This window comes from Cyprinus carpio, chromosome A19 (assembly GCF_018340385.1).
Source record: "Cyprinus carpio isolate SPL01 chromosome A19, ASM1834038v1, whole genome shotgun sequence".
In the NCBI taxonomy this organism is placed as follows: Eukaryota; Metazoa; Chordata; class Actinopteri; order Cypriniformes; family Cyprinidae; genus Cyprinus; species Cyprinus carpio.
In genome coordinates this window covers 6,097,506-6,125,253 of record NC_056590.1, presented here as the reverse complement: position 1 = coordinate 6,125,253, position 27,748 = coordinate 6,097,506, and the positions used below count along the sequence as shown (strand labels likewise).

General features: G+C 35.8%; 2 protein-coding genes across 2 annotated transcripts; both read right to left on the bottom strand.

Moving 5' to 3' along the window:
• LOC109078864 lies at positions 1 to 27,729 on the bottom strand. Its single transcript, XM_042776156.1, has 7 exons — positions 27,585 to 27,729; positions 5,084 to 5,233; positions 2,277 to 2,311; positions 1,880 to 2,158; positions 1,486 to 1,731; positions 1,293 to 1,364; positions 1 to 1,198 (listed from the first exon to the last, which is right to left on the bottom strand). The coding sequence occupies exons 2-7, from the start codon at positions 5,212 to 5,214 to the stop codon at positions 975 to 977; spliced, it is 987 nt and encodes a 328-aa protein (XP_042632090.1). The 5' UTR covers positions 5,215 to 5,233; positions 27,585 to 27,729; the 3' UTR covers positions 1 to 974.
• On the bottom strand, positions 16,314 to 17,504 carry LOC122148758. Its single transcript, XM_042776158.1, has 4 exons — positions 17,232 to 17,504; positions 16,843 to 17,088; positions 16,650 to 16,721; positions 16,314 to 16,560 (listed from the first exon to the last, which is right to left on the bottom strand). Exons 1-4 carry the CDS (start codon positions 17,425 to 17,427, stop codon positions 16,460 to 16,462), a joined length of 615 nt encoding a protein of 204 aa, XP_042632092.1. The 5' UTR covers positions 17,428 to 17,504; the 3' UTR covers positions 16,314 to 16,459.
• Positions 27,730 to 27,748: the final 19 nt, after the last annotated feature.

The window sequence follows — 27,748 nt, the reverse complement described above, 5'->3', positions numbered from 1 at the left end:
TATTGCTGCAGTCTTGAGTTTATTGTGTTTACGTTTCAGCTTTTTATTCAGCTTATAAGATAGGCTACTTCCACGAATCTGTCTGAACTGGTCTTAATACTTTCCTCAAAACAATAATTTAATGTTCTAGATATGATTATTGCCATGTTTGGTATAAATAAAGTTAGTTGAAAAAAAATCACCAGTGTAGAAACAATGATACAGAGGAAGAGAACAGAGTTTATTATTATTATTATTATTAAATTAAATTAAATGTTGTGAAAGTGCAAGATATTCTAGGCTGCTCGTTAAAGTTTTTTTTTTTTTTAGTGCATATACAGCCTATAGTTAATGTAGTTAGTTTAGCAATATCTACAGTACACATATTTCGTTTTTTCCCCTTGCAATACACCGGTTCAGATATCAGCGCTTTTATTGGTCCCTTTACAATCTGATAATTTTATCGACTACTGAAGTGACGTCAAAAGTTTGAATATCAAATGAAATTGTGGGCGTACTCAGTAACGAACTATGATTTAAAAGTAACAAAGTAGATTATTTTGCTTAATTTGTACTTAAGTACAACTACAGCTTTAAAAATGTACTCAAAAAGTACAATTACCCGAAAAAACTACTTAATTACAGTACCGTGAGAAGTTGTAATTCGTTACCTCCACCACTGCATATAACACACATCAGATGCTGATGATACTTTTCACAGCTTATTGGTATCACCTTAAAAAGGGTTGCATATTCAAGCCATAAGAATCAGTTGGACTAGGTCAAAGGAAGATGTCTTGAAATGTTTAGGTGAGTGGGGGATTTTCTCTTAGCCCCAGCTGAGAATAAGCAGATGAGGGGAGATGGTTGGATCAGATGTGAAGGCACAGCTGATTAGATTTTAGGGCCTTTCGCTGGCTCAGTGGGGAATCACCTTTATCCTATGTAGGTAGTGTTCATTTGGTGACCTCTGGTTCACGGCAAATCCAAAATAATCAACTGATACAGTCAGGAATGATATGTTGACAGGATCCTCCGCAGATCTGTTGGCACTGAAAGCAAACTACCAAGTGACCACTGCTGTTGTTTGGTGATCCGGGCCCCTGTGCAGTTTCTTGCATTGGCACTTCTTGTGCCTTGTTCCTGTTCAGACATCGATGGATCATGAAGAGAGTAAACGCAATCAGAGCCAGCAGAACCAGCACCGCAATACAGACATCTAGAAGGGGGAAGTGAGCACAATTAATTTTTATTTTTTTTAACTCACTGCTTAAAGATTTCATAAAGCTCTCAATATCTCCTGTTTTACTTACAAACTCTTTTAGTGCTTTCAGTTTTGTCATCACGTGTGCTGTCCTGTTTGTCCTTTGATTCTGTACCCCATTCTGTAGAGGATATTGAAAGGTTAATGACAGTCTAGTATTCGTTTGCCATTCAAATCATAATTAAACCTCACCAGTCTACTTTATAATAAACATTTCTAAACCTCCATCAATCTTCTCTCACCTGTGAGCGTCACGGTGACCAGGACTCCTCCTGTTGAGTCCAGTACTCTGTATGTTCCAGCGTCACTTGATCTGAAGTTTTTAATGATCAGGTGACCATCACTGTCAGTCAGTCGATCAGTCAGGACACCCTGCTCTCTCCTCCACACATCTATCGAGCTGGTGTTTGTTAAACACTCAACGCTCTCAGCATCACGCGGCAGATCATCAAACATCACTTCTTCACCGACCCGTGCTGTTACATGAACTGAAGAGAAACACAACAATAAAACATAATTGTGACATGACGCTTTTATAATACTGATGATGCATGACATGTAATATGAAATAAACACTGGTACCAAATAAAAGCAACAAAAATCCCAAATCAATATTTAAATCAGTTTTGACCTTACCATTAACACAGATGTCAAAAATGTAGCTTCCTAGTAGTTGACCGCTGGCATAAACTTTAAAGTTATATTTTCCAGCATCAGTGGTCTTCAAGTCTTGCAGAATGAGGTTACAGTTGCCACTCTTGTGCACACGGTGCTCATAATATTTACTCTGACCAGTACCATAAGCAGTTTTGGACCCAAAAGTCAGAACCATGTATAAATCCTCTCTGTTGCTGGAATTACATGGCAGAGTAATATTGCCGCCCTTTTGTCCCGTCACAGTTAGAGAAGAAGCACCTACAAATAAAAACAGTGTTGAATCACTCTATAGTATTGATACTAATCTGGTGATTATTCATCTTAAAGTCACCAATTCAATTTAGAAATCATTTTTCTTTACATTACACATACTCACCAGGCAGGTCAAGCAGCAGGAAAAAAAACAGGCACCTGATGATAAAAAGAAAGAAAACAGGGTGGTTATATGATCCTCAGATCTCACCTGAAGTAAAGAATACTGTGCAGAAACACTGACACTGTTTCACTGTTATCCAGTGCTTCTTTACACCACATGAGAAGAAACTGCACAAACTTCATTGACTCTTGTGTCTACCGTCGGTCTATTTAATGAGTGAAAGTGAACAAGATTTGCCCCTTTACAGCACGCCTCACAATGTCTGTGAACCACTAGTGAACAACTTCCTGTTCCAAAGTGCTGAATAACAGTAAAACGGTGTCACTGTACAATGGGCATACCTCAAGGATCAATATTAGGCCCTTTATTATTTAGGTTTTTTTACATTAATGATCTCCCACAGCAGTGCAAAGGGATACGAGTGCAAATGAACAGCAGAGTTAGCAGCTGAAAAGTTAAATGTTGCTATGGAAAGGATTACACAGTGGTTAGAGCACTCGTGTCTTACCTTGAACACTGGTAAAACTAAAGGGATGATTTTTTTTCTAAAATTAATGCGTGTTCTTCTAATGCAGATATTTTTATTAATGGTGAAAAAATTATTTTGGTTTAACGCTGGATCAAAATCTCAGTTTTAAACCACGAATGAAAATTAGCCATTGGCTAAAATCGGTACAATGCATGGAAACATTTATGTTAAAACTGTACACGGTCATTTTTTAAATAAACTGTAATAAATAAATAAAATAAATAACAAGCCAGACGAGTCATGAAGACCAGTCAGAGTGGCTTTATCATCACTTTTGCTTTATGTAGCTGAATCAAAACAACACTCCTCAGAACCATGCTGCTACGTAACACTGAACTACAAAAACTAAACCATGCAGAATTAAATTATACTATATTGACAAAAAAAAAAATAATTATATGCAGACTACACTAAAGTGCATGATACAGTACTATCTTACATAAAAACAGGTCACAGAAATAGAGACGAGGTACATTCGCTTTTTTTTTCCTTTGTGTGCAAAAATGCGCAAAGTTTTCAAGTTTATGTTTAGGGGTTGATTAATTTAATATGGATGCACATTAAGTTGAAATGGTTTAAAAATGCCACCATTTGGTCACAGTGGAGCCCTGTAGTTGCTGCGTGTAGTGATTTTCTTGGAGTCTGTGACGTCATTGATGCACTTGTACAGTATATATAGCTGGTCACCGATGATTTAGGGAGTACTCTTTGGAGATTCACATGATTGACCTGCTAGAGTTAGTTTTAATCTGCTCTCTTTCGATTTCTGTATTGTAGTAGAGTCTGCTGATGATGCACATGAACATCAGTTGCTCCGCTGGTTTAAAAATACAGAAATTAGGGATGCATCGAATGCAACCCAAATTATTTGGCTAAAAATAGCAACAAAAAAATAAAATAAAACAGTATTGGTGTTTGGCCGAATAAGTGAAAGGACTGAATAAATTTTACCTAACATTGACATTTTTGATTACAACCAGCGTAGCATGCTTTAAATGCAAAAAAAAAAAAAACATGTCGGCAGTGTGGAAACATTTTAAAGTGTCTGAAAAAGATTAAAAACCCAGCCATAATGCAGAGTACGAAAAAGATACGGCGGCAAAAATTTCCTGCTCCCAGCACACCCACGCCATCTGTGATCCTGAAGTCACAAACCACATTCAAAACTTTTTTAAAATAAAAAACATTTATTTAAATTAAAAACCTAGAAAAAAAAAAAGCAACCTTTGTTTCTGCAGCCATGAGGATAAGTGGGCAAATCTATACAACATGAGGATAAGTGGGCTTATGTTTATAACAATTATTTTGTGGGTGCATCTTTTTTTAATGCACATTTTTGTAGTAGGATAGTATGATACATTTAATAAGCAGTTAGTTATGGGACTAATAAAGGCTATTCAAGAAGGGGGCTCAAAGATGGCCACATAAAAATAATTTTATTTAATAATTTTAATTCATTTATTTGACGTTACATTGTGCTTTGTTGATGTAATGTCTGCTGGAATGTTTAAAAAGGTTCAATGTTAAATAAATATTTTTAAAATGATTTTATGATGTTTTGTCTTTTTTTATGTCCTTGAAAAGCAAGACAAAATAGTAAAAAGAAAAGTTTGACTATTTCATTTATGCAATGGTGGTTTCATCTCCCACCCTGAAATCACAGTTAGAAATCTTTCAGTGGCTCGAATCAGTCAAACTTAGAAACTACAAGCGTCTTTTATAGTGTGTGGAAAATGTGTTGTTCATAAGGGGGGAAAGGCAAGAAATTGTCTGAAAAACACAAGAAAAGGAAACCTGTCTTGTAAACCTGCGTCTGTGAGTCGAGTGTGTGCTTGTGTGTGCAATTGGTTAATATAAGATATAATAATATATAAAGATATTAATAAAGAAATCTATAAATAGAAACAGTGCTGCCAACTCTCACCATTTAGCATGAGACAGTCAGAATTCACTCGATGCTAGACTCTACTCATAGACACGATGTAAATAAGATATCAGAAGTGCAGTTTAGAGATCTTCATTGATTATAACGGAACATTGTAAGTTTGCGATAAATTAAAGTGAGTGAGCTTTTAAGTGATTATATGGAAGCACTAATTTGCTCGATTTCGACGCTATAATCAATTCAGAATTTGAATGAAAGTGTTGTTTTATGTGCTGCTAACAGGACCAACAGACACATACCCTGTTCATAGAAATGTGAGATTCACCTTTGAAATAGTTCTTTGCATTATTTACACAGAATATGATCACAGAGAGAGATCTGAATGGTTCTCACCAGTGGAGGTAGAATGTCAGTTGTGTCCTCAGGCTCTTCTCAGATTTGTTCTTACTGCTGGAGTGTTTTTTCTTTTTGGCTTTTCTTCTGCCCTCACTGCCTCTTCGCCGTCGTCCCGTGAAAGCTGCCATTTCTGTCCTACTGCACAACCTGTGAATACAATCACACATATATACAAGAGTATGTAGAAAAATGTCAAAACAACAAGTGTCGTGTCAATCATTAAAATTTCCCTTCATCTTTGTCTTTATTTTGTGTCTAGTGTATTGTGCAATTCTAATTATATGGTTTAATTTTTATCTTCGTACCGATTTTTACAAATAAACTTTTGACACAATGTTCACAACCTAATGTTCCATTATTTTGCAATAAGAATAAAAATCTGTTCAAATTTATCATAGCATATGTTAACTAAAATAAATGACTATTAATGCTACTTGTTTGCGTTCAATTTGCTTTATTATATATAATTAAATTAGCGCTGTTGCAGTCTGTACTTACTATTAATTTAACCAATATTATCAGTTAAACTCAGAACATGAATTTTGTTTTGGAAACAGTTTCGGTCTAACAGTAGCATTCAGGTTCAAAAACATACAAAAATTGAATAATTTTAGATTTTTGTGATTTAAATTTGTCTTTTGTTTGATGATAAATATACACACAATTTTTCTTAAATATATACAATCATGTGTGTATATTTATATATACACATAATATACACAGTACACATATGTTATGTAAACAAATATGTGATTAATCGTTTGACAGCACTACATTTACATTTAATCATTTAGCAGACGCTTTTATCCAAAGCGACTTACAAATGAGAACAATAGCAATCAGATCAACAAGAGAACAACAACGGTACACAAGTGCTATGACAAGTCTCAGTTAGTCAAGTACAGAACACGGAGACAGGGTTTTTTTTTTTTGCGTCTCTTCTGCATTAAGAGCATGTCTGTTTTTCCTGTGGAGTAGTGTTTTTAAATTAATTGTGTTAATGCTGTATTTTAAACATGCTCACGTGCCGCCTACAGGCTGAATAAGGCAAGGACAAACTCTTTTTTGAGTTTATTATAATGTAAGCACTCTTTCACAGAATCTGACCACCTACACTTACTGTCAGGAGCCAGTAATACATGGGGGGAAAGTACAGGTGCTCAGAATGTCTCAGAGGCATAGGCATTCTATAGCATTCTGTGTGTGTGACTGGGGCAGCCGTGGCCTAATGGTTAGAATTGGACCATAGGTTGCAGGTTCAAGTCTTGGGGAAGTGAATGACCAGTGCTCTCTTCCACCCTCAATACCACGACTGAGGTGCCCTCGGACAAGGAACCGAACCCACAACTGCTCCCTGGGCCCCGCAGAAATATGGCTGCCCACTGCTCCAGCTGTGTGTGTGTGTGTGTGTTCACTATTGTGTGCTCATTTGGATGGGTTATATGAAGAGTCACCATACTTGGCCACACTTCCATACGCTTCACTTCGAGCCTGTCAATCAACATCAGGCTGAATAACTCAAGGATGTGTGCAGTCTGTGCCTCTGAGGAAAAACAGACATGACCATAATGTAACTAAGACTTGTCATGCGCTACCATTGGGCCCATTTTGGCCCAGGCCTATGAGGGAGACCATGCGCTACTACCATTGGGCCCATTTTGGCCCAGGCCTATGAGTAGTGAGTGATTTTTTTTCTTTGTCCGCTTCAGCACTGAGCCGAGGACAGCGATACAAGTTGCTGTCCTCAGTGCCACAGAAAAGCGCTTGAACGGAGATGAAGGGAAACCCGTTTTGGGGCTTATTTTCCAGTTTTCTGGAGGCCCACCTACAATAAAAATCCTGGCGCCGTTAGTGGTATGTGCACGTCCCAGACAGCAAGTAGTTTCGGCCCAGATCCGGCCCACATCTGGCCCGTATAAAGCCGCATTTCCACTGTCGGGCCAGTGCGAGCCAGGGCTTAAAACGGGCCGGACGGGGCTAATAGCCCCGGGCCAGTAGCACGAGGCCAGAATAGCGCAGCGTTTCCACCGTCGAGCCTGAAGCTCCGCTGCGCGTCACTAAAACCCGCCCTTTACACGCCTCTCGAGAACAACGTCACGCAACCCCATCGTTTCACCAACAAAGAGAATTTATCAGAAAATTAAGAAATAAATCACTGGAACTAGCGCGAACACGATAACAGCGGCCCTTTGTTTGCATACTTTGTTAAATATTCAAATTCAAAAGCATCAATGTTTTACTATAGAATAAGTGATACATTGATCATAATGAATTAATTTATCAGGACTCAAACTTAATCACACAGAAATAAATGTATTTCTATTTTATTTATTTATTTTTAACGCTTATGAAAATAGCCTGCTTATTCAGTCGAGACTGTTTCTGTTTACTTGTAGTCACAGTAGCCTATATACGTCACATTTAGAATGAATGATAATAGCTCTATTTTTATAAAAGCTCCCGAACAAAAATCATTATTATATTTTGATGACATGCTACGCGGAGCTAAACTCTCGAGACGAGACTTATGACAGATAAAATATGGTAGGCCTACTAAATAAATACACAATTGTGATAGAGAATAAGAAGCCGACGTCTGATTTCTCCAAGCGGTCACATTTACCATGTTTATTATGGTAACGTTAATGTTTAGCGTGCATAGTCTTTTACATCGCTTATACATATTTCTGCCTTTTATGGTGATTATAATCCACATCGGATCGCGTTGTCTCAAACACTCGCTGCTGACTGAAAGTGAGTTTTGAGCTCAGCTTATTTGTAAAAGTGGTTAATGTTGATGTTGTTATCTTTCTGAAATGAACGGCGCTGACACTCTCCAGACGAGAAGAAACTCCGCCTTTGTTCATAACCACTCCTCTAGCCCGCTTTGGCCCAAGGTTTTCGTCGGGCCAAAAACCCCTGGCCTTTGGCCCCGAAGCCCCGACGAGGCACGATCAAGCCCCGGAAGTGACAGTGGAAACGCGGCTGCCCGTATGAAATCCATGCGGGCCAGATTTTGGCCGGATCTGGGCCGAGACTGCTTGCTGTCTGGGGTGTTATTATAAACTAGCACTGACGTACGTTCCAGGAATCTGCCCCTGTGTTGTATTACAGTCAGGAGCAGTAATTTACAAACTAACATGGGTGAAGGGGATCTTCCCAGGGGATGCCCCGAATGTCTCTGAACACAAGCGACCAGACAGGAAAAAAAAAACGCATTTTTTTTTTTTAAATTCATTGTGACATTGTTTTAATTTACACAAACAAATAAAAACTTAATTTGTATATATTTTAAAACTTTAACATAGCCTACTTTTCAAAATGTGCTCATTCCACTCGCTTCGAGTTCGCACGTGCTGAAATATAGTTTATACACACTCTACTGACAGTCCAAAACGATCGGATTTCTAATAAAAAAAAGAATCATAAAAAAACAGAAAAAAAAAACAACTTACAATACAGACAAATTACGAGGATACCATGATACTCATAAACCTAAATCTTCCGCTCATTCGACAAACAAAAACACATCAACACCTCTAAAAACACATTCAAAGTTTGCGCTCATGTGACTAATCAAAGTATCACAACACCTCTAAAAAGCTCTCAATCAACTAAATCGATTGCTTCACAAAAAGATTCAGTTTCGAAATCTATTAAACGGAATGACCAAATAGTGAAATACAATTAAACCTATTAATAAGCGTCTATGTGCTGTATGGCCTGTTTTGTTTGGGAACGTAAACCGTTTTTTTTTTTTTTAGACATTTAACGTACCACATGATGTCCGGGTTGATGCATGTCACATGTTTGCTTGAATATCGGATTCATCTGCCATTTTCTCTTATATCGCGTCTTTTGGAAATTCACACACAGCTAGTCACTCATATTTAGCAGAAAGTATTTTTGTCTCCGGTTTTGGGATACATTAACTGTGATAATAAGGGCTCAGATGGTGTAGTGCATTACTCACCCTTACATCGCGTGATCGCCGCAAATCCAGTTTCTGTTGCAGCCTCCCGTTCATTTCCTACACAATATATACTTCACATCTGCTGAAATTCCTTTTTTAAATTCATAACTCCATATATCCGATTAATTGATCCAGTGCTTTTTAGATAATGCGTCAAAATCGACCCTCTACCTATTTCTGTATTTTAAGCAGCCAAATTCTTCATTCTGGTTTTCTTTCCTCTTTGCATTGTCCTTTAACAACTTCTTTTCTCTGTATAAATTCCGATAATGCTCCACCGCATGCATTATTTCGTCGTGTTGGGGGTGTTGTTCCAGTAAAACGAGCCTCTTCGAAAATGAATGAATTGCTTGGAAAAATTATTCACACTTCTTCCTTTGGCCAAACAAACAATATACAACAACTCAAAACCCCCTTTCAGCTTGTTTTTTTCACCCACGCGGTCTTTGCACCTGACTACAGACGAGAGGAGCTTCGGCGAAAAATCCGGCAGCAATCCGTTAGCTGTCGCTAAAACCGGAAATTTGAGGAGGCTGCCATGCATAATTATTTTTAATAATTATTTAAATAATTATAAATGTCAGTATTGTATATTATTTGATTTAAAAGTTTTATCGAATATAAACAAATAAAAAAGATAATTTGGCTAAACGTTAATTTCCGTCTGAATGTTTATGTATGAATGCATGCATGTACATCAATGTTTGTGTGAAATAATGAAAGATATGCACACAAACACACACACACACACACACACACACACACACATATATATATGTATATATATATATATGTGTGTGTGTGTGTGTGTGTGTGTGTGTGTGTGAGAGAGAGATGCACTTACTAGGTGTATGTTGTATATATTTAAGTACATAGGCTACATACACACACTTGCCTAAATAACCAAAAAGAGAGAGGTCTCATCAATGACCTTTATTTAAAATCATATTTTGCCGTTATATTTTTCACATTTGTAGTATTTCAAGAAACAACCTTATATATACACACATAGTATAAAGTAGCTGTTAAATTTGTAACAGTCTTGGTATGTTGTCAAAGTCAGTGCTACACAATGTTAACAGTATAAAATACATCCAGTAAACAAGCAGACAAAAAATATAAATCAGAATCACTAACACAATCCTGAGGTATTTAAAAGACTCTCAGATCAGAACTGATGAGTTATACAGAGTTACTCTTTGCAGCATCTTGCACCAATCACTGCAAAACCCTGGATGGGTGTGCATCTCTCCTCGTTTTAGTCTTCCAACATAGTCAAGTCTCCTTTATTTATATAGTGCTTTTAATAATACAGATTGTCAAAGCAACTTTACAGTATTAAATATGAAAATAGTGTGTCAATAATGCAGAAGGACAATAGTAAAGACTCTTTTTTTTTTTTTGTTAAAGGCAGTTCCTCATTGAATTCTGTTATGTCATCATCTCAGTTCTGTTTAAATCATGTGCAATCATTTACAATCAAGTCAACAATATTGCTGTAAATGAAGTGTCCCCAACTAAGCAAGCCAGAGGCGACAGCGGCAAGGAACCAAAACTCCATTGATGACAGAATGGAGAAAAAAACCTTGGGAGAAACCAGGCTCAGTCGGGGGTCCAGTTCTCCTCTGACCAGACGAAACCAGCAGTTCAATTCCAGGCTGCAGCAAAGTCAGATTGTGCAGAGGACTCAACTGGTTCCTGTGGTCTTGTCCCGGTGGTCGTCTGAGACAAGGTCTTTACAGCGGACCTTCAACTTCAACTTCAACTTTATTTATTTATAAAGCACTTTTAAGACCACTATGTGGAAACCAAAGTGCTGTACAAGAAGACTAAAAAAATAAAATAAAAATAAGAATAAAATCAAACATAAAACTTTATAAACATACCACAACAACAACAAAGAACAAATTACAAAACATTATCAAATGCTAATGAAAACAAATGAGTTTTAAGTGCACTCTGAAATACAGGAAGTGTAGGAGAAGATTTTACAGACAGAGGAAGGTCATTCCAAAGTCTTGGAGCAGCAACAGAAAAGGCCCGATCACCTTTGCATTTTAAACGAGATCGAGGAACCATCAGATGTAATTGATCATCTGAACGCAAAGACCTATTAGATTGATGCAAACTGATTAAATCTCAAATATACTCTGGTGCTAAACCATGCAAAGCTTTAAAAACATATAATAGCACTTTATAATGAATCCTGTATCGTACAGGAAGCCAGTGTAATTTAATAAGCACAGGAGAAATGCTCTCTCTTCTTAGTACCCGTTAAAAACCTAGCCGCTGAATTCTGAACAAGCTGCAGGCGGGAGAGAGAGGCCTGACTCACACCCAGATGCATTACAATAATCCAAACGAGATGACACAAAAGCATACACAACTTTCTCCAAGTCCTCAAAAGAAAGGATTGACTTCAACTTAGATATAGATCTAAGATGGAAAAGACTATTTTTAACAACGCCATTAATTTGTCGATCAAATTTGAGCTCCGAGTCAAAAATGACACCAAGGTTTTTCACTCTAGAAGGTTTTTTCCCAGGAAGTAACCCCAAGCGGTCAGTGAAATCATCCACACATCCCTTTTTACCAAATAAAATAAACTCAGACTTATTCTCATTCAGTTGAAGAAAATTATTAGCCAACCAACACTTAACCTCATCCAAACATTCATACAGAGACTGAAAGGATAAATGATCATTGTGTTTTAATGGTAAATAAATTTGTGAGTCATCAGCATAAAAATTATAATGAATGCCATGTTTTTCAAAAATTGATCCTAGAGGGAGCATATAAAGAGAGAACAAAACTGGTCCCAGGATTGAACCCTGAGGAACGCCACACTTGAGAGGGGCAACAGATGACGAGTAATTCCCTAGACTGACTGAAAAAGTCCTATCTTTTAAATATGAAGAAAACCATTCTAAGGCTAAACCCTGAATGCCAACATGGTCTCTGAGGCGATCAATGAGAATCTTATGGTCAACTATGTCAAATGCTGCGGTAAGATCTAAAAGAAACAGAACAACACAACTTCCAGAATCAGCGCTACGAAGAATATCATTAGTGACCCTCAAAAGAGCTGACTATGGCCGGCTCTAAATCCTGACTGAAATCTATCCGAAATGTTGTTCTTAACCAAAAAATCATTAAGCTGTGCATACACAATCTTCTCCAGTATCTTTGAAATAAAAGGCAATTTTGAAATGGGATGAAAGTTATTCATATTAGAGGAGTCTAAACCAGCTTTTTTAAGAAGGGGCTGGATAACTGCATGTTTAAAACTTGGTGGAACAACACCTAATGTCAAGCTACTATTCATAATAGTTAAAATGCATGTACCAATAGAATGAACCACCTCTTTAAATAAAAGAGAAGGAATCACATCACAGGGAGACCTAGTGGGCTTCATGTGCGCAATTATTTCTTTGAGCTGTGGCAGACAGACAGGCGTAAAACAAGTCAATTGATTTGGAGGAGCAGAGGGTACAATAAGATCATTAGTTACAGATGAAATCTGGGATCTGATTCCAGCAATCTTATCAATGAAAACATTTTAAAAACTTGTCACATGTGTCAACAGAAAGAGAGAGTAATGGCATAACAACAGGATGTAGAAGGTATTCACTCTAAGATTATGGCAATTCTTCGAGATAATATCAGAAAAATAATTGGATCTAGCTAATTTAACAGCTTTTTGGTATTCACTCAAACAACTCTTCAAAATCTCATAAGAAACCTGTAGCTTATCTTTAAGCCATTTATGTTCAGCCTTCCTGCACTCTTGCCTGAGAGCACGGGTATTACTATTCAACCAGGGCTGTGTCTTGACCTTTTTATTCCTAATTTACAAAGGAGCCACAAGATCTAAAATATCTGAACAAGTAGAGTTAAACTGATTGACCAGCTGTTCAGGTCCAATACAAATAGAGGGAGACTCAATCAAGGTAATTAAAGGAGAAACTCCAAAAGCTGCTGAAAATTTGCTAGCGGTACAAGGAGTAAGAACACGAGAAGCAATAGAAGAAACACTCAAAAAAAAAAAATTGTTGTTGAACGAACTTAAAAAAAATTTGAGTAAACTTTTCCACTAAATTTAATTACATTTTCCCACCAAAATCTAATTAGTTTGAAACTATTTGTTGTAATCTTGTTGTATAAACTTAAATTCCTTTGGTCAGGACTACAAAAAAAAGATTGGTCATTCCTACTAGACAATGTTTTGCCATGCCCAATAGAGAAGATTATGTCAGGTTAACTACTCTGAATTTTGTCATGCCTACTATATAAAATAATGCCATGTTAACTACATTCAATTTGGTCATGTCTACTATATCTAACAATGCAATGTCAACTACATACATTTTTGTCCTACCTACTAGAAAAAAATAAAATCATTACACTTTTTCTATCTTGACTCTACAGTTACTTCCAAATGAAAGTGAAATACTTGTGTTCTATTAAATTAAAACCTTTTTAATGTATACCTAGTCTACTGTGAAGAAAAAGTCAACATGTTTGTAAAAATCTGTATTTAAAACATGAGCACATTCAACCTTGCATGTCTTCTTGCTTACAACTGCAAATATGGCAATTAAACATGCTAAGTTCAAAAATGACAATGCAAATAAAACATGAGCATACAAGAGAATATTACAGCATTTTATTGTATTTTGTTTTTAAACATGAGATTAAATGAGTGAGCCAATTAAATGAGAGATTGAGAGACTTAATCACCTCTGCTCACCATGCAAAAATGCAGATACAACAAGAACACAAGCATACAAGAAAATAAAACACCATGTTCACAAAGGGATCCTCAAATACAGCACTGCTCACACCTTCTAAGTGAAGAGTTTTGTTTTCAGTGCCTGTGCTTTAGCAGACAGTTTATGCGAGTCCAGCTCCAGAATCATTTTTTGGAGCACCTTAAAAGTGTAATGGAACTCCTGTGGATAAGTAAGATTTAAAGAGTATATTAGTCCAAGTATCATGGCTGTAGCCAATGCTACATTACCTAAACCAGAGAGCACCTCCACACCTTCCAGCACAATGCCGATATCTTCAGGTTTTCTGTTGCATCAGCAAATTCATGCTTTACAACACAGATCCCCAAAACGGTCTTCTTGATGTCCGCTTCAGTGCTCGCAGGGTCAACATCCTTTGGGAAAAAAATCAAAAATTGTAAATGTATGGCATATATAAAAAATTAACACTTGCAGAAATTATGCCGTTACTATACAGCATGTGACTCATATTCTAATGGTCAGTCTGTAATGTAAAATCAAGTTTTGATTTTTAAGCTGCATGGTTTTTTTTTTTTATTTTTAATTTTTTTTTATGAAAACTGCAATACAGCCATTAAAAAACTTGTACTCAGCTTGTTTTAGACTTGTGGACCTCAATGGAATAGTTCTAAATAAATTAATTAATAAATAACGGTACAGTAGTGCAATAAAATGTACTATAATGTGACACTGAAAATACATTTTTGGAGAGAAACCACCCAGTTATTTTCAGTGAACTACTCGACTTCCATAGCACATTCATACAGCAACGAGCCATTTGAAAACAATGCTATGGCCTTCAGTCACCAGATCACAACCCAACTCAACACCTTCGGGAGACTGATGAGTTACACTTTATAAAGGAAAATAATACAGTTTCTAAATAAAAAAAAAAATAACAAACAACCAACCTAAAAAAAAATAACTAACAATCACTCACTGACTGAATTAAAAATAAAAAACAAAAAAAAAAATCAATTAAAACTAAATTTTTTTTTTTTTGTCAAGAAAATAAATTAATGACAAATTAACAATATTATCAAATTAGATTTTTAAAATCCACATATTCTAAATTTCAATCAAAATATTTGAGAATGAAGAACATGTACGGATCAGTTTTAAGAGCCATACATACTTATTTCAAATCAATATTACTTATCTGGACACAATTAAAACCATCGCTGACAGCACACACTTCCGTTACTGAGCACAAGCTTTTTTCGATTTTCTTAAGAACAGCGCAGTCCTTGGCACCGCCAAATTGGTGCAGTTCTTTGCCAAAATACAGGTTTGTGTATGTTTAAATTTAATCTATAAAATCATTATGCTGTACGTCACTTTATTTTCAAACCAACATACATGGATGCAATGCCATTCACCTAAACGAGCGCCTTGCATAAAATAAATGACTTTATTCCTGAACAAACTTAATGTAATTACTTTGAATGTTAAAGGTATAGTTCTCACAAAAATGAAAATTCGTTCATTAATTACTCACCCTCATGTCATTCCAAACCCGTAAGACCTTCATTCATCATGGGAACACATGCTGTGTTTCTGGGACTGGGAACTTCTTGGTTGTGTTGCTGTCTATGCAGGGTCAGAAAGCTCTTGGATTTCAATCAAAAATATCTTCATTTGTAAATTGTGAATTCAAGCGCTTCACACCGGGTCTTCCAGGGCTGTAGGGGTCGCGTGACCGAGCTTGCCTCATGCTGCGCTGCCATTTGAATTCTGAGCCGAGTGAACAGCTCGATTATCTTCATATCGTTTTATTGCCCAGCCCTAATTCAACACCGTAAAAACTTTAATGAGTAACTTTTAGATTGCCAGAAAAGTTAACTGAGAACATACATTCACGTCTTTACTATAAGTAATTACTGTGTGGCATTGCATACATAGCCTACCTGTCTCTCCAAAACGTGCAGGTGCTCTCAAGTGATCGAACCAGTCCTGCTTTTTGCCCTGTGCAGTCAACGACGAGACGGGGAGGGCAGCTACTCTGGTGGCGCCAATCTTCAATCTTTTTTGGTGGCTGCAGCAAGTGTTGCATTTTTTTTTTCACTTCTTAAACTATTGTGAATTTACATGCATGCATTTAAATTAATAGTACCCACTGCGAATCATCCCACCCCTTGGGGGCGCCCCTGGTAATAACACACATGTTAATATCATTAGACCAGCGGGACTAATGTGTCTGGCTGTATCTTTAGACATGATACACATTTTTTTTAAATATATGTTCGAAATTGATTTATTTGATGGACAAAGATGTCTAAACGTGCTGCTTTTAGACTTTGAAGTTAAATAACAGCAAAACTGCAATGTGACCAAATTCCATAGTTAAATAGTTAATTTAAAAACTATTTAAAATGACTGCATCTGAAACAATTATGAAATTTAAAAAGCAGTTCAAAACAAGCATGGTTTAAGTAAGTGACAGTCAGAAAGCAACACAAGGAACTTTAAATTGAAGTGACCATTAGGTACAATTTAATCAACTGATACAGTTAGGAATGATATGTTGACAGGATCCTCTGTTGGCACTGAAGATGAACTAATTGCTAAAGTAACCATTGCTGTCATTAGGTGATCTGGGCCCCTGTACAGTTAACATATTGGGGACTCGGTCCTTTTCCGACATTGATGTCTCATGACAATAAATGCAATCAGAGTCCCCACAACACCAATCACAATCCAAGTACAAAAATCTGGAAGGGGGAAGAAAACACAATTTTTATTTTTTTAACTCACTGCTTAAAGATTTCATAAAGCTCTCAATGTCTACTGTTTTACTTACAAACTCTTTTAGTGCTTTCAGTTTTGTCATCACGTGTGCTGTCCTGTTTGTCCTTTGATTCTGTACCCCATTCTGTACAGGATATTGAAAGGTTAATGACAGTCTAGTATTAATTTGCCATTCAAATCATAATTAAACCTCACCAGTCTACTTTATAATTAATATTTCTAAACCTCCATCAATCTTCTCTCACCTGTGAGCGTCACGGTGACCAGGACTCCTCCTGTTGAGTCCAGGACTCTGTATGTTCCAGCGTCACTTGATGTGAAGTTTTTAATGATCAGGTGACCATCACTGTCAGTCAGTCGATCAGTCAGGACACCCTGCTCTCTCCTCCACACATCTATCGAGCCGGTGTTCGTTAAACACTCAACGCTCTCAGCATCACGCGGCAGATCATCAAACATCACTTCTTTGCCGACCCGTGCTGTTAAATTAACTGAAGAGAAATAAAATGATAAAACATAATTGTGGCATGACGCTTTCATAACACTGATGATGTATGACATGTAATATAAACACTGGTACCAAATAAAAGCAACAAAAATCCCAAATCAATATTTAAATCAGTTTTGACCTTACCATTAACACAGATGTCAAAAATGTAGCTTCCTAGTAGTTGACCGCTGGCATAAACGTTTAAGTTATATTTTCCAGCATCAGTGGTCTTCAAGTCTTGCAGAATGAGCTCACAGTTGCCACTCTTGTGCACACGGTGCTCATAATATTTACTCTGACCAGTACCATAAGCAGTTTTGGACCCAAAAGTCAGAACCATGTATAATTCCTCTCTGTTGCTTGAATTACACCGCAGAGTAATATTGCCGCCCTTTTGTCCCACCACAGTTAGAGAAGAAGCACCTACAAATAAAAAAAGTGTATTGATACAAATATGGTGATTATTATTCTTAATAAGTGTCACCAAATCTATTTTTAGAGATCATTTTTCTTAAATTACACATACTCACCAGGCAGGACAGTCAGCAGGAAAAACATCAGGCACCTGAAAAAAAGAAAGAAAACAGGGTGGTTATATGATCCTCAGATCTCACCTGAAGTAAAGAATATTGTGCAGAAACACTGACACTGTTTTACTGTTATCCAGCGCTTCTTTACACCACATGAGAAGAAACTGCACAAACTTCATTGACTCTTGTGTCTACCGTCAGTCTATTTAATGAGTGAAAGTGAACAAGATTTTCCCCGTTACAGCACGCCTCACAATGAACCACTAGTGAACAACTTCCTGTTCCAAGCAAGCAAGCCAGACGAGTCATGAAGACCAGAGTCAGAGTGGCTTTATCATCACTTTAGCTCCATACAGCTGAACCAAAACAGCGCTCCTCCAGAACTGTGCTGCTACTGTACATAACACTGGACTACAAAAACTAAACCGTGCAGAATTAAATGATATTAAACAGACTGAACAAAAGAGTTGAATAAGAGCTAAAAACTAAAACTGGACTGAACGTTTATACAGACTACACTGAAGTGCATAAACAGTGCATGATACAGCACTATTTAACATAAAAACAGGTCACAGAAATAGAGACGAGGCACATTAGTATTTGTATTTTTTCCTAAATGTGTGCAAATGTGCAAAGACACTCATGTTTTTTGTTCAGGGGGTTGATTAATTTAATGTGGATGCACATTAAGTTGAAATGGTCATAAAATGCCATCATTTGGTCGCAGTGGAGCCCTGTAATTGCTGCGTGTAGTGAGTCTCTTGGAGTCTTTGATGTCATTGATGCACTTATATAAAGAGCTGGTCACTGATTTATTGATTTTAATCCAGTCTCATTTTTATGAAATGATATTGATTCATAAATTCAAATAATAGATTAGTCTAGCCTGTCAGAAAATTACTCCGTGTTTTAAATGTGGAGAGACGACAACAGCTTGTAAACAATGTCACATAACGTCAAATTTACCACAGAAAAACACATTCAGTGAGCATAAACTGTTTAATCAGCTAGAAAAATTAACTCTAGAGAGGAGCATCTGGCCAAATATGCACCATGTAACATCCATTATAATTATTATTATTATTTTTTTTACAGTTCTTCAATTTTTAATTTATGTTTGAAGTTTCCAGTGCAGTAAAACATGAGGATAAGTGGGCTTATGTTTAGGACAATTCAAAAAAAACTTTTTTTAAATGCACATTTTTGTAGTAGGTGTACAGAGTACATTACATTCTTACAGCAGTCAGTTATGGGACTAATAAAGGCTATTCAAGAAGGGGTCTCAAAGATGGCCACATAAAAATATTTTTATTTTGCTAATTTGAATTCATTTATTTGACGTTATATTGTGCTTCGTTGGTGTAATGTCTGCTGGAATGTTTAAAAATGTTCAATGTTAAATAGATATTTTTAAAATGAAAATCTCTTTTCCTTTTTTTTCTTTGAAAAGCAAGACAAAATAGTTAAAAGAAAAGTTTGACTATTTAATTTATGCAATTTCGGTGCATCCCTAACAGAAATAGCACCTTTTGGATCCAGAGCAGCTGCTGCATCTTGAAACAGTTCTGTCAAATCACCATCACACATCACGGTGAAGCAGTCAGTCAAGCTTACATTATTGAGTAAACTGATTTCCACTTTAATTAATAAAATATATAACACATAACTAATGCAACCATTTCAAAGAAAAAAGGATCTTTTGTTATAGCTTTTGGAGCAAGGGTGCGGACATCTCGCAGTATCTCACAGCGTGTGATGTCACAGGGTGGTTTTGCTCCGTTGGCCAGTAAACAGAAGCATTTCTTTACTTTTTGAACACATGCTTCCTTTGAAGATGAACTTGAAAATACTGTTGAGCCCATATTAAATGCAACTGCTTATGCATTTGAGCCGATACGGCGAGGGGAATGTGCAGTAATACCGTTACAGGTGAAAGAAAAGGTAGAGGGAAGAAAGAAAGAAGAAATGGTCACTTTGGGGTGAAGAGCGGGTCGGAAACAACACGTATTTACACAGAGACTCGTCAAGACAGCCATTCTGACATAATTTTGTGTGCATTTGCTGATAAAGACACGAAAGAGAACTAAATTTAGTAAATGTGTGCTGTCCGAGCTGGGTGTCCAAAAAAACGTTCTGTCACAGTGTGAGTGGCGTATTGTTTCTTTAGAAAAATGATTGGGTTGCTTCTATCACATCATTGAGACAATGATAAATTAAATCTGTGAGATTCTGATACAGCAAGAGGGGAGATCAACAGGCTTTGCATTTATTTGCAAAAAAGTTTACAACTGTTGGCCTTAAATTTTAGCTGAGAACAAAAACACTTATTGTCAAATGTAAAGAATAGGCTTTATTGTCAGTGCCCACATTTATTAGGGTTGTTAACTAAATGACGCTTCTCATCTCCCATTCTGAAATCATTGTTAAAAAACGTTCAGTGACTCAAATCTTCAAACTTAAAAACTACAAGGGGCTTTGGAAACTAAAAGGGGCTTTTATCGATATGGAAAATCTGTTGTTCATAAGAACGGAAGAGGTGAGAAATTTACTGAAAAACGCAAGAAAGATTTCTTGTAAATCTGCGTCTGCGGTTGGTAGGTTAAATGGTTAATATAGGATATAATAATATATTAAGATATTAATAAAGAAATCTATAAATAGAAACAGTGCTGCCAACTCTCACCATTTAGCATGAGACAGAATTCACTCGATGCTTAACTCTACTCATAGACACGATGTAAATAAGATATCAGAAGTGCACTTTAGAGATCTTCATTGATTATAACGGAACATTGTAAGTTTGCGATAAACTGAAGTTAGTGAGCTTTTAAGTGATTATATGGAAGTGCTAATTTGCTCGCTTTCTACACTATAATCAATTCAGAATTTGAATGAAAGTGTTGTTTTATGTGCTGCTAACACGATCAACAGACACATACCCTGTTCATGCAGCACAGTTTCAGTTTCATAGAAATGCAGGATTCACCTTCGAAGCAGCTTGTTTGCAATCAGGGTTAGATGCTTAAGGCCCGTTCACACCAAGGACGATAACTATATAGTTCCAAAAATCAAAAACCGTTTTCAGTATTAAAGAACAGCAGAGTCCACACCACAACTATAACGATAAAGACAAAGGAAACGATATCGTTGGAAACACTTTCAAAACAATTTTTTTTTTCCAGCTGATGAACGATTGACAGCCAATCAGAATCCATCCTGCTGTAACGAGCTCGAGAATTTAAAGCGCCAGACGAGCGTGAATAAAGAATAAACAGAAGATATCGTTCGCTGGTGTGGACGCTAATAACGTTATCTATTTAGTTATCGTTCTTGGTGTGAACGGGCCTTTAGCCTACTGTATATCCACCGCCTTGATGGCAGGCAAGTATTTCAATCACTACTCTTCATAACATAAGGATACACATGTTGTGATTTTCTGTTTATACCTTTCTCTTGTAATAGTGTCTAAACCAGTACAGTACAGACTTTTCCTCCATCTCGCTGAACTGCGTGCATCATCAGAATCACGTGATTGCAAACAAGCTTGCAAACAAGCTTTTCGTACAGTTAATGTATTATCACGTCGCTTAAGTGTCTGCAGGAGGGAATATTATACCACGGCATAAGGCTCCATGTCTTTTGTTATAAAAACAGACAGTGCTCTTGTTATAGCTTTAGCCCTGTCTGACTTTTTATAGGAATGGAGAAAGAAGCTTGTATTGTCATGCTCTCCTTGATTTTAATTTTTTTATTAAAACCTATTATAGTCACTCAACTGAGCTCAAGCCACAGATCTGTTGTGTTTCACACTCAGTGTCCATCAAAAACACACCCAAAAAACACAAAAAACACACCCAAAACTTTAAACTGTCAAAATATTGTGATGGAATATGTAAATCAACGTTGATAAGGGCCATTTTAACTCCTTAAAACAAAGTAATGATGAAAAAATAATAAATATAACGTTAGATGAATTTCAAAGGTAAACAGATCAAATCAGGGCAAGAGAATTAGGTCTGAACATGAATAAAACATCCAAGCAGCCATGACAAAATGGCAATGAAGAAATTAACCGGATCCCTCGAACACAACACATGCATTAATGTCAGTAGTCAGAATAACCCAATTTCAATCCAAAAAGTGCCCAATATAAGTGATAGGAAAAAGCAACGTATTTATCGTTCATGCACACACCATGACTGTGTCATTTATTACATACATACTGAATTCATAAACAAAAAACAACAACAACCTTTGTGTCACTCTATAATTCTATACAGAACTAGAGGAAGCCTCTTGTTAAGTTCATATTTCAAACTTTGGAATGGTTTGGGGATACAGCTCAAGCAATGCCCAAATATTTATCTGTTTAAATCAAGATAAAAAGAAATAGTGCTGACAAAATATAAGGCTGAGGGACTAAATATTAATAGTGATACTATAAATGGTGATATTAGAACAACACAAAATAATAAAATTTAAACAAAATAGTTATAGTATTGGAACTGATGTATTGCTATTGTGATGGTAGAATACATTATTATTACTATCATTGTTTTTATTTTTACTACTATTGTTAGTTAAAACTGTGATCTAACAATTTAATAGGATATGGTTATATTACATGAGTATTATAAATACTGGGACATATTAGAATGTTTAAGATTATATTGTATAATTGTGATTCTTGAGATGGTCCTATTGTAACAGGGTATTTGTATATAAAAATTATAAATTATTAGTAACAGACATATGTAACCATATGGTGTAATATATTGGAATGAATTTGGGGTGGGAGCAAATAAGTTCTACTTCTTTCCACTCCCTTTCGAGCAAGTATTATATATATAGATGTGTGTTATGTGTATCATAATTGTAATGTGTATAAATGTTTGTATGTGTATGTAGGTATGTGTGTATGTAAGTATGTGTGCTGCATATGTATATATGTATGTATAAATTTATGCATGTGTATATATATATGAGTGTGTGTGTGTGTGTGTGTGTGTGTGTGTGTGTGGCATATTTGTAGTTATGTGTAAGGTACATGTATGGATACATATAAATGTGAGATACACTGTTCTAATTTTCTATGTATGGTCTTAATATGTATTATTGTTATTTATTTTTTTTTGCTCAAAAATAAACTTACTACTACTATATTTTAGAACATAATACAGAACTTTGCACAGTTAAAACTAATCAAATCTAGCAGAATTTATCAATCTGGACGTTTTTTAAATATAAAAATCAGTCTTTCTTGTCAACTCACTCCACAATAATTCCCGTTTTGAGAGTTGAGTCAACACTTCCCACTCTTTCACTTATATTTAGACATTGTGATTTCCTGAAAAGACTACTTTTAAAATCAGCCAACTCATTACACTAAAAACTTGTCACATAAATCTTTCTGCTGAGTTGGGTTATGACGGTGATGAAATTTTCCCACCAGTTATTCAAACACACAGGTAATACCAGAATCACCACGGGCAGTCCCTCTTTTCCTCACTTTTAAATAGCATATTTGCCATGCGCAATTTACTTTCACTTTCGAATTAGCGGCAGTTCAGTGTCAACTGCTTGAATGCAACAAAAATACAAAGTCAAACTCACTTTTAGCCCATATATAAAACAGAACTTTCATTAAACCAAACATAAGAATACACCATGCTATAGGGCAGGCTATGCCTAATATAAAATAACTTAAAGTTATAATAGGTATACAAAACTTGGGAATAAGTTAACATATATAATATATAACAGATATTTATTATCAAAACGGACTACGAAAGCTTGGAGGCACAGCATACAGCTTGATATCAAATAAATAAATAAAATGACAGAGTTTAAATAAAGTAAAAATCAGAAGCAACAATGTGGAACCAATTAAATAAGAAAAAAACCTTCCAAAATCACCTTTTCAAAATCCAAAATAATGCCAAAACAGGTGCTTTTGCATTTCGTCTCGAAACCTAAACCATCCCCCATCGTCTTGTCTGTCTCGCCTTCACTCTTCTTGTCAGTCAGCTCTCCTCGCTGGAGAAATGAAATCTGATCTGTGATGAGACTGTTGTTCAGCATGCTGCATTGAACAGCCACATTCAGTTTTTAATTGTAGTATCTGTTCTTTTACTGAACTAAATTATTTTATTACTATAAATAATCAAAACGACGATGGGGGTCGGTGCCACGGTGGACAAGTGACAAGGTGTTTTGTGGCTTAACACCGGTATCACCGTCAGCATCGTCTATCACTGCAAGCCTACTGCTGAGGGCTGGATGCAGTATATGCATACTTGGGCTTGTTTGTTAACAGTTTGAAATAGGGCTGTACAATACTGACAAAAAAGAACAAAAAAAACCTATCACGATTTTTTGATCAATTTTGCGATTTCAAATTTATACTACATTCAGTATAAATTTGAAACATATTTCCAAAAGAAAACCAATGAGAGCTTTATCAAAAAGTTGTAAAATGCCTCTAGAACAGACATAAGTCAAAATAATCAAATGTCTAGACATACGGCAAAAAAAATAAAAAAAATATAAAAAATCCCTGTCCAGGGCTTTTTTTTTGTTTTTTTTTGTTTGCCATGCATTGGTCATAGAGCGCATTGTAGCGGTGCCCTCAGGTGCTGAAATATATTTATTGCCAAAGGTTCACACGTCCGTCTGCAGTGCGTATACAGTATGTGTATGCGGTTCAGAAGCAGCAGCGAGAGCGCGTTATTGTAACGCGAAAGCACATTAAAATAAAGCGCAAGCGCGAATCTGTCCGCTCGCACGCAGATTGTTTTTACTTTGTCACAAAACCAGACACGCGTGCTCAGATACACGCTGCTCTCATCCGGAGAGAGTGCGCGCAATTAAAACATGTCTCCTCTCACTCACTCACAACTCTCTCTATGCTCATGCGCTAGATAGTCATTCTTTTCGCACCTTTCAATTTCGATCCTTTTCTATTCACATCTTTTGCCGTGTGCAGTATTAATGTTCTAATCCATTAAAATGGGCTCGGAAAAAATACGCATCACAGACAGAGTGTGAACCTGGAGTTAGGCATATGCCCAGTCTGCTCTGTTCTCGCTCCACTTAATGCGCTGCATTCTGATTGGATCGGATAGCACACTGCGGGAGGTCGGGACCGCGGAAAAATCGTGCTATAAAGCGATTTAGAAATCGCGCACGCTCAAATCGTGATTTTATTACGATTTCGATTAATCGCACAGCCCTAGTTTGAATTCCACCAAACTGATTCCAAACCAGCCCAAATTTTGTTCACATGCCGAAGCCAATTTATTCACTCACAATCAAATTCAAAACCACCCAATCTGGCAACACCGTTCACACTTGATGTGAGTTTCCAACCCAGAGTATTAATAAAAAAAAAAAAGCATTATTGTTTACACAGAATATGATCACAAAGAGAGATCTGAATGGTTCTCACCAGTGGAGGTAGAATGTCAGGTGTGTCCTCAGACTCTTCTCAGATTTGTTCTTACTGCTGGAGTGTTTTTTCTTTTTGGCTTTCTTTCGCCACTCACTGCCTCTTCGCTGTCGTCCCGTGAAAGCTGCCATCTCTGTCCTTCTGCACAACCTGTGAATACAATCACACATCTATACAACAGTATGTAGAAAAACGTCAAAACAACAAGTGTCGTGTCAATCATTAAAATTTCCCTTCACCTTTGTCTTTATTTTGTGTCTAGTGTATTGTGCAATTCTAATTATACGGTTTAATTAAAAGAAAAAAAAAATTGTGTAGTATCTTCATACACATTTTTACCAATAAATCCCCATAACTTCTTTTAGACAATATTCATTACCTAAGAATAAAAATCTGTTCAAATTTATCATAGCATATGTTAACTAAAATATGTCTATATATATATATATACACACACACTATAATATATCTCTTATATAATATTATATATATATATATACACACACACACACACAGTACAGGTCAAAGTTTGGAAACATTACTATTTTTAATGTTTTTGAAAAGAAAGAAGTCTCTTCTGCTCATCAAGCCTGCATTTATTTGATCTAAAATACAGAAAAAACAGTAATATTGTGAAATTATTATTACAATTTAAAAAAATAATAGTTGTTCTATTTGAATATACTTTAAAAAAATAATGTATTTCTGTGATGCAAAGCTGAATTTTCAGCATCATTACCCCAGCCTTCAGTGTCACATGTAACATCCAGCTTATCACATGATCATTTAGAAAATCCTTCTAATATTCTGATTTATTATGAGTGTTGGAAACAGTTCTGCTGTCTAATATATTTTGATGAATAAAAGGTTAAAAAGAACTGCATTATTCAAAATAAAAAAAAAATTCTAAAGGTAATATATACTCTAATAATATATTTTCTTTACTATCACTTTTTATCAATTTAACACATCCTTGCTGAAGAAAAGTATTGATTTTATTAAAAAAAAGAAAGAAAAAAAAAATTACTGACCCCAAATTACTGACCAGTAGTGTATATTGTTATTACAAAATATTTATATTTTAAAAACATAGCTTCTTCTTTTTTTTTTTTTTTTACTTTTTATTCATCAAAGTATCCTAAAAAAGTATCACATGTTCTGAAAAAATATTAAGCAGCAGAACTGTTTCCAACTTTGATAATGAATCATCATATTAGAATGATTTCTAAAGGATCATGTGACAATGATCCTAAAATTCAGCTTTGATCACAGAAATAAATGAGATTCATTTAAAGTATAATAATTTAAAAACAATTATTTTTAAATTGTAATAATATATCACAATATTACTGTTTTTTTCTGTATTTTTGATCAAATAAAGGCAGGCTTGATGAGCAGAAGAAACTTCTTTCAAAAACATTAAAAACAGTAATGTTTCCAAACTTTTGGTCTGTACTGTATATATAGACAAAAAAAAAAAAAAAGCCGAATAAATTTAGATTTTTGTGATTTAAATTTGTCTTTTGTTTGATAAAAATCAATGACAGATGGCACAGCATTATAGGGCTGTATAAATGGCTGAAAAACAAAATAAGAAATTTGTACCTAAAAATGGGATGGGGGGAAAAAAAAACCTGCCATAAAGTCTAGATATGTTTTTTTACAAAGTAAAAACTGCATTAATTTGACAATGGTTTTCTAAACATGTGGCTGCTTTATGTGAGGCGATAGATGACCCTCTAGAAAATGTGCAAAATATGCATTCTGTCTGAACGGCTTGGTTTCAGTTTTGACGTAAACAAGATGTTCTCCACAGTGATGTTCTCTTATTCTGCAATATTTTTAGTGAACAACGCAGCAGCGCCGCATCTAGTGGCTTCAACTGGAAAAGCTAACAAAAACATTATAATGCAACGACACTCACACCGTCATCGCATCTTTTGCACAGCTGATAAGGCTACCTTCTTAAGGCACACCTAAAATTCGAATGCAACGTTTTTACATTCAAATGTGGATTTTTATTTTAAATTTGACGAATATTCAAATAGATTTTGACAGCCCTACAGCTTTATTAGCCTGCTGTCACATGACACGACGCACAGATCCAATATACTGATACTCATGTGTTTTCTTTCTCAGATGTTTACATTCACTTAAGACAAAACCAACTGTGTTTGAGAAAACTTGCCAGTAGTGCTGTCAAACGATTAATCGAATCCGAAATAAAAGTTTTGTTTACATAATGTGCGTGTACTGTGTATATTTTGATTATTTGTATAAATACACAAACCTATTTTTCTTAAATATATACATATGTGTGTGTGCATTTATATATACATAATAAAATACACCGTACACACGCATATATTATGTAAACAAGAATGTTTATTTGGATGCATTTAAAGGCAGTTAATTGTTCGACATCACTACTCACCAAGATGGCCATTTTAATGTCATTTTGTGTGTATTTGGCCACTTAAGCACAACAAACAGCAAAAAATAACACAATATTACACTCACGTGCTTTGGACTTCACCGTGAGCGCACAGAAAGCCTTTGGAGCACTTGAGTAAGTGACGATGCAACAGTTGAACTGACAGTTCTGTTAACTGTCCCGAAACGTGAGTGAAAGTCTCATATTGCAGCGTGAAGCAGCTCTTGTAGTGCAGACTTTTTTAAACACA

Excerpts from the sequence above, each read along its gene's own strand:
- LOC122148758 (XM_042776158.1), bottom strand. The coding sequence starts at position 17,427 with ATGGTTCTGACTTTTGGGTCCAAAACTGCTTATGGTACTGGTCAGAGT. Across the intron at positions 17,089-17,231 it reads TTTTGACATCTGTGTTAATG|TTAATTTAACAGCACGGGTC; the intron begins GTAAGGTCAAAA and ends ATTTCTCTTCAG. Across the intron at positions 16,561-16,649 it reads TGAAAGCACTAAAAGAGTTT|ATTTTTGTACTTGGATTGTG; the intron begins GTAAGTAAAACA and ends TCCCCCTTCCAG.
- LOC109078864 (XM_042776156.1), bottom strand. The coding sequence starts at position 5,214 with ATGGCAGCTTTCACGGGACGACGGCGAAGAGGCAGTGAGGGCAGAAGA. Across the intron at positions 2,159-2,276 it reads CCTGCTGCTTGACCTGCCTG|GTGCTTCTTCTCTAACTGTG; the intron begins GTGAGTATGTGT and ends TTTTATTTGTAG. Across the intron at positions 1,199-1,292 it reads TGAAAGCACTAAAAGAGTTT|ATGTCTGTATTGCGGTGCTG; the intron begins GTAAGTAAAACA and ends TCCCCCTTCTAG.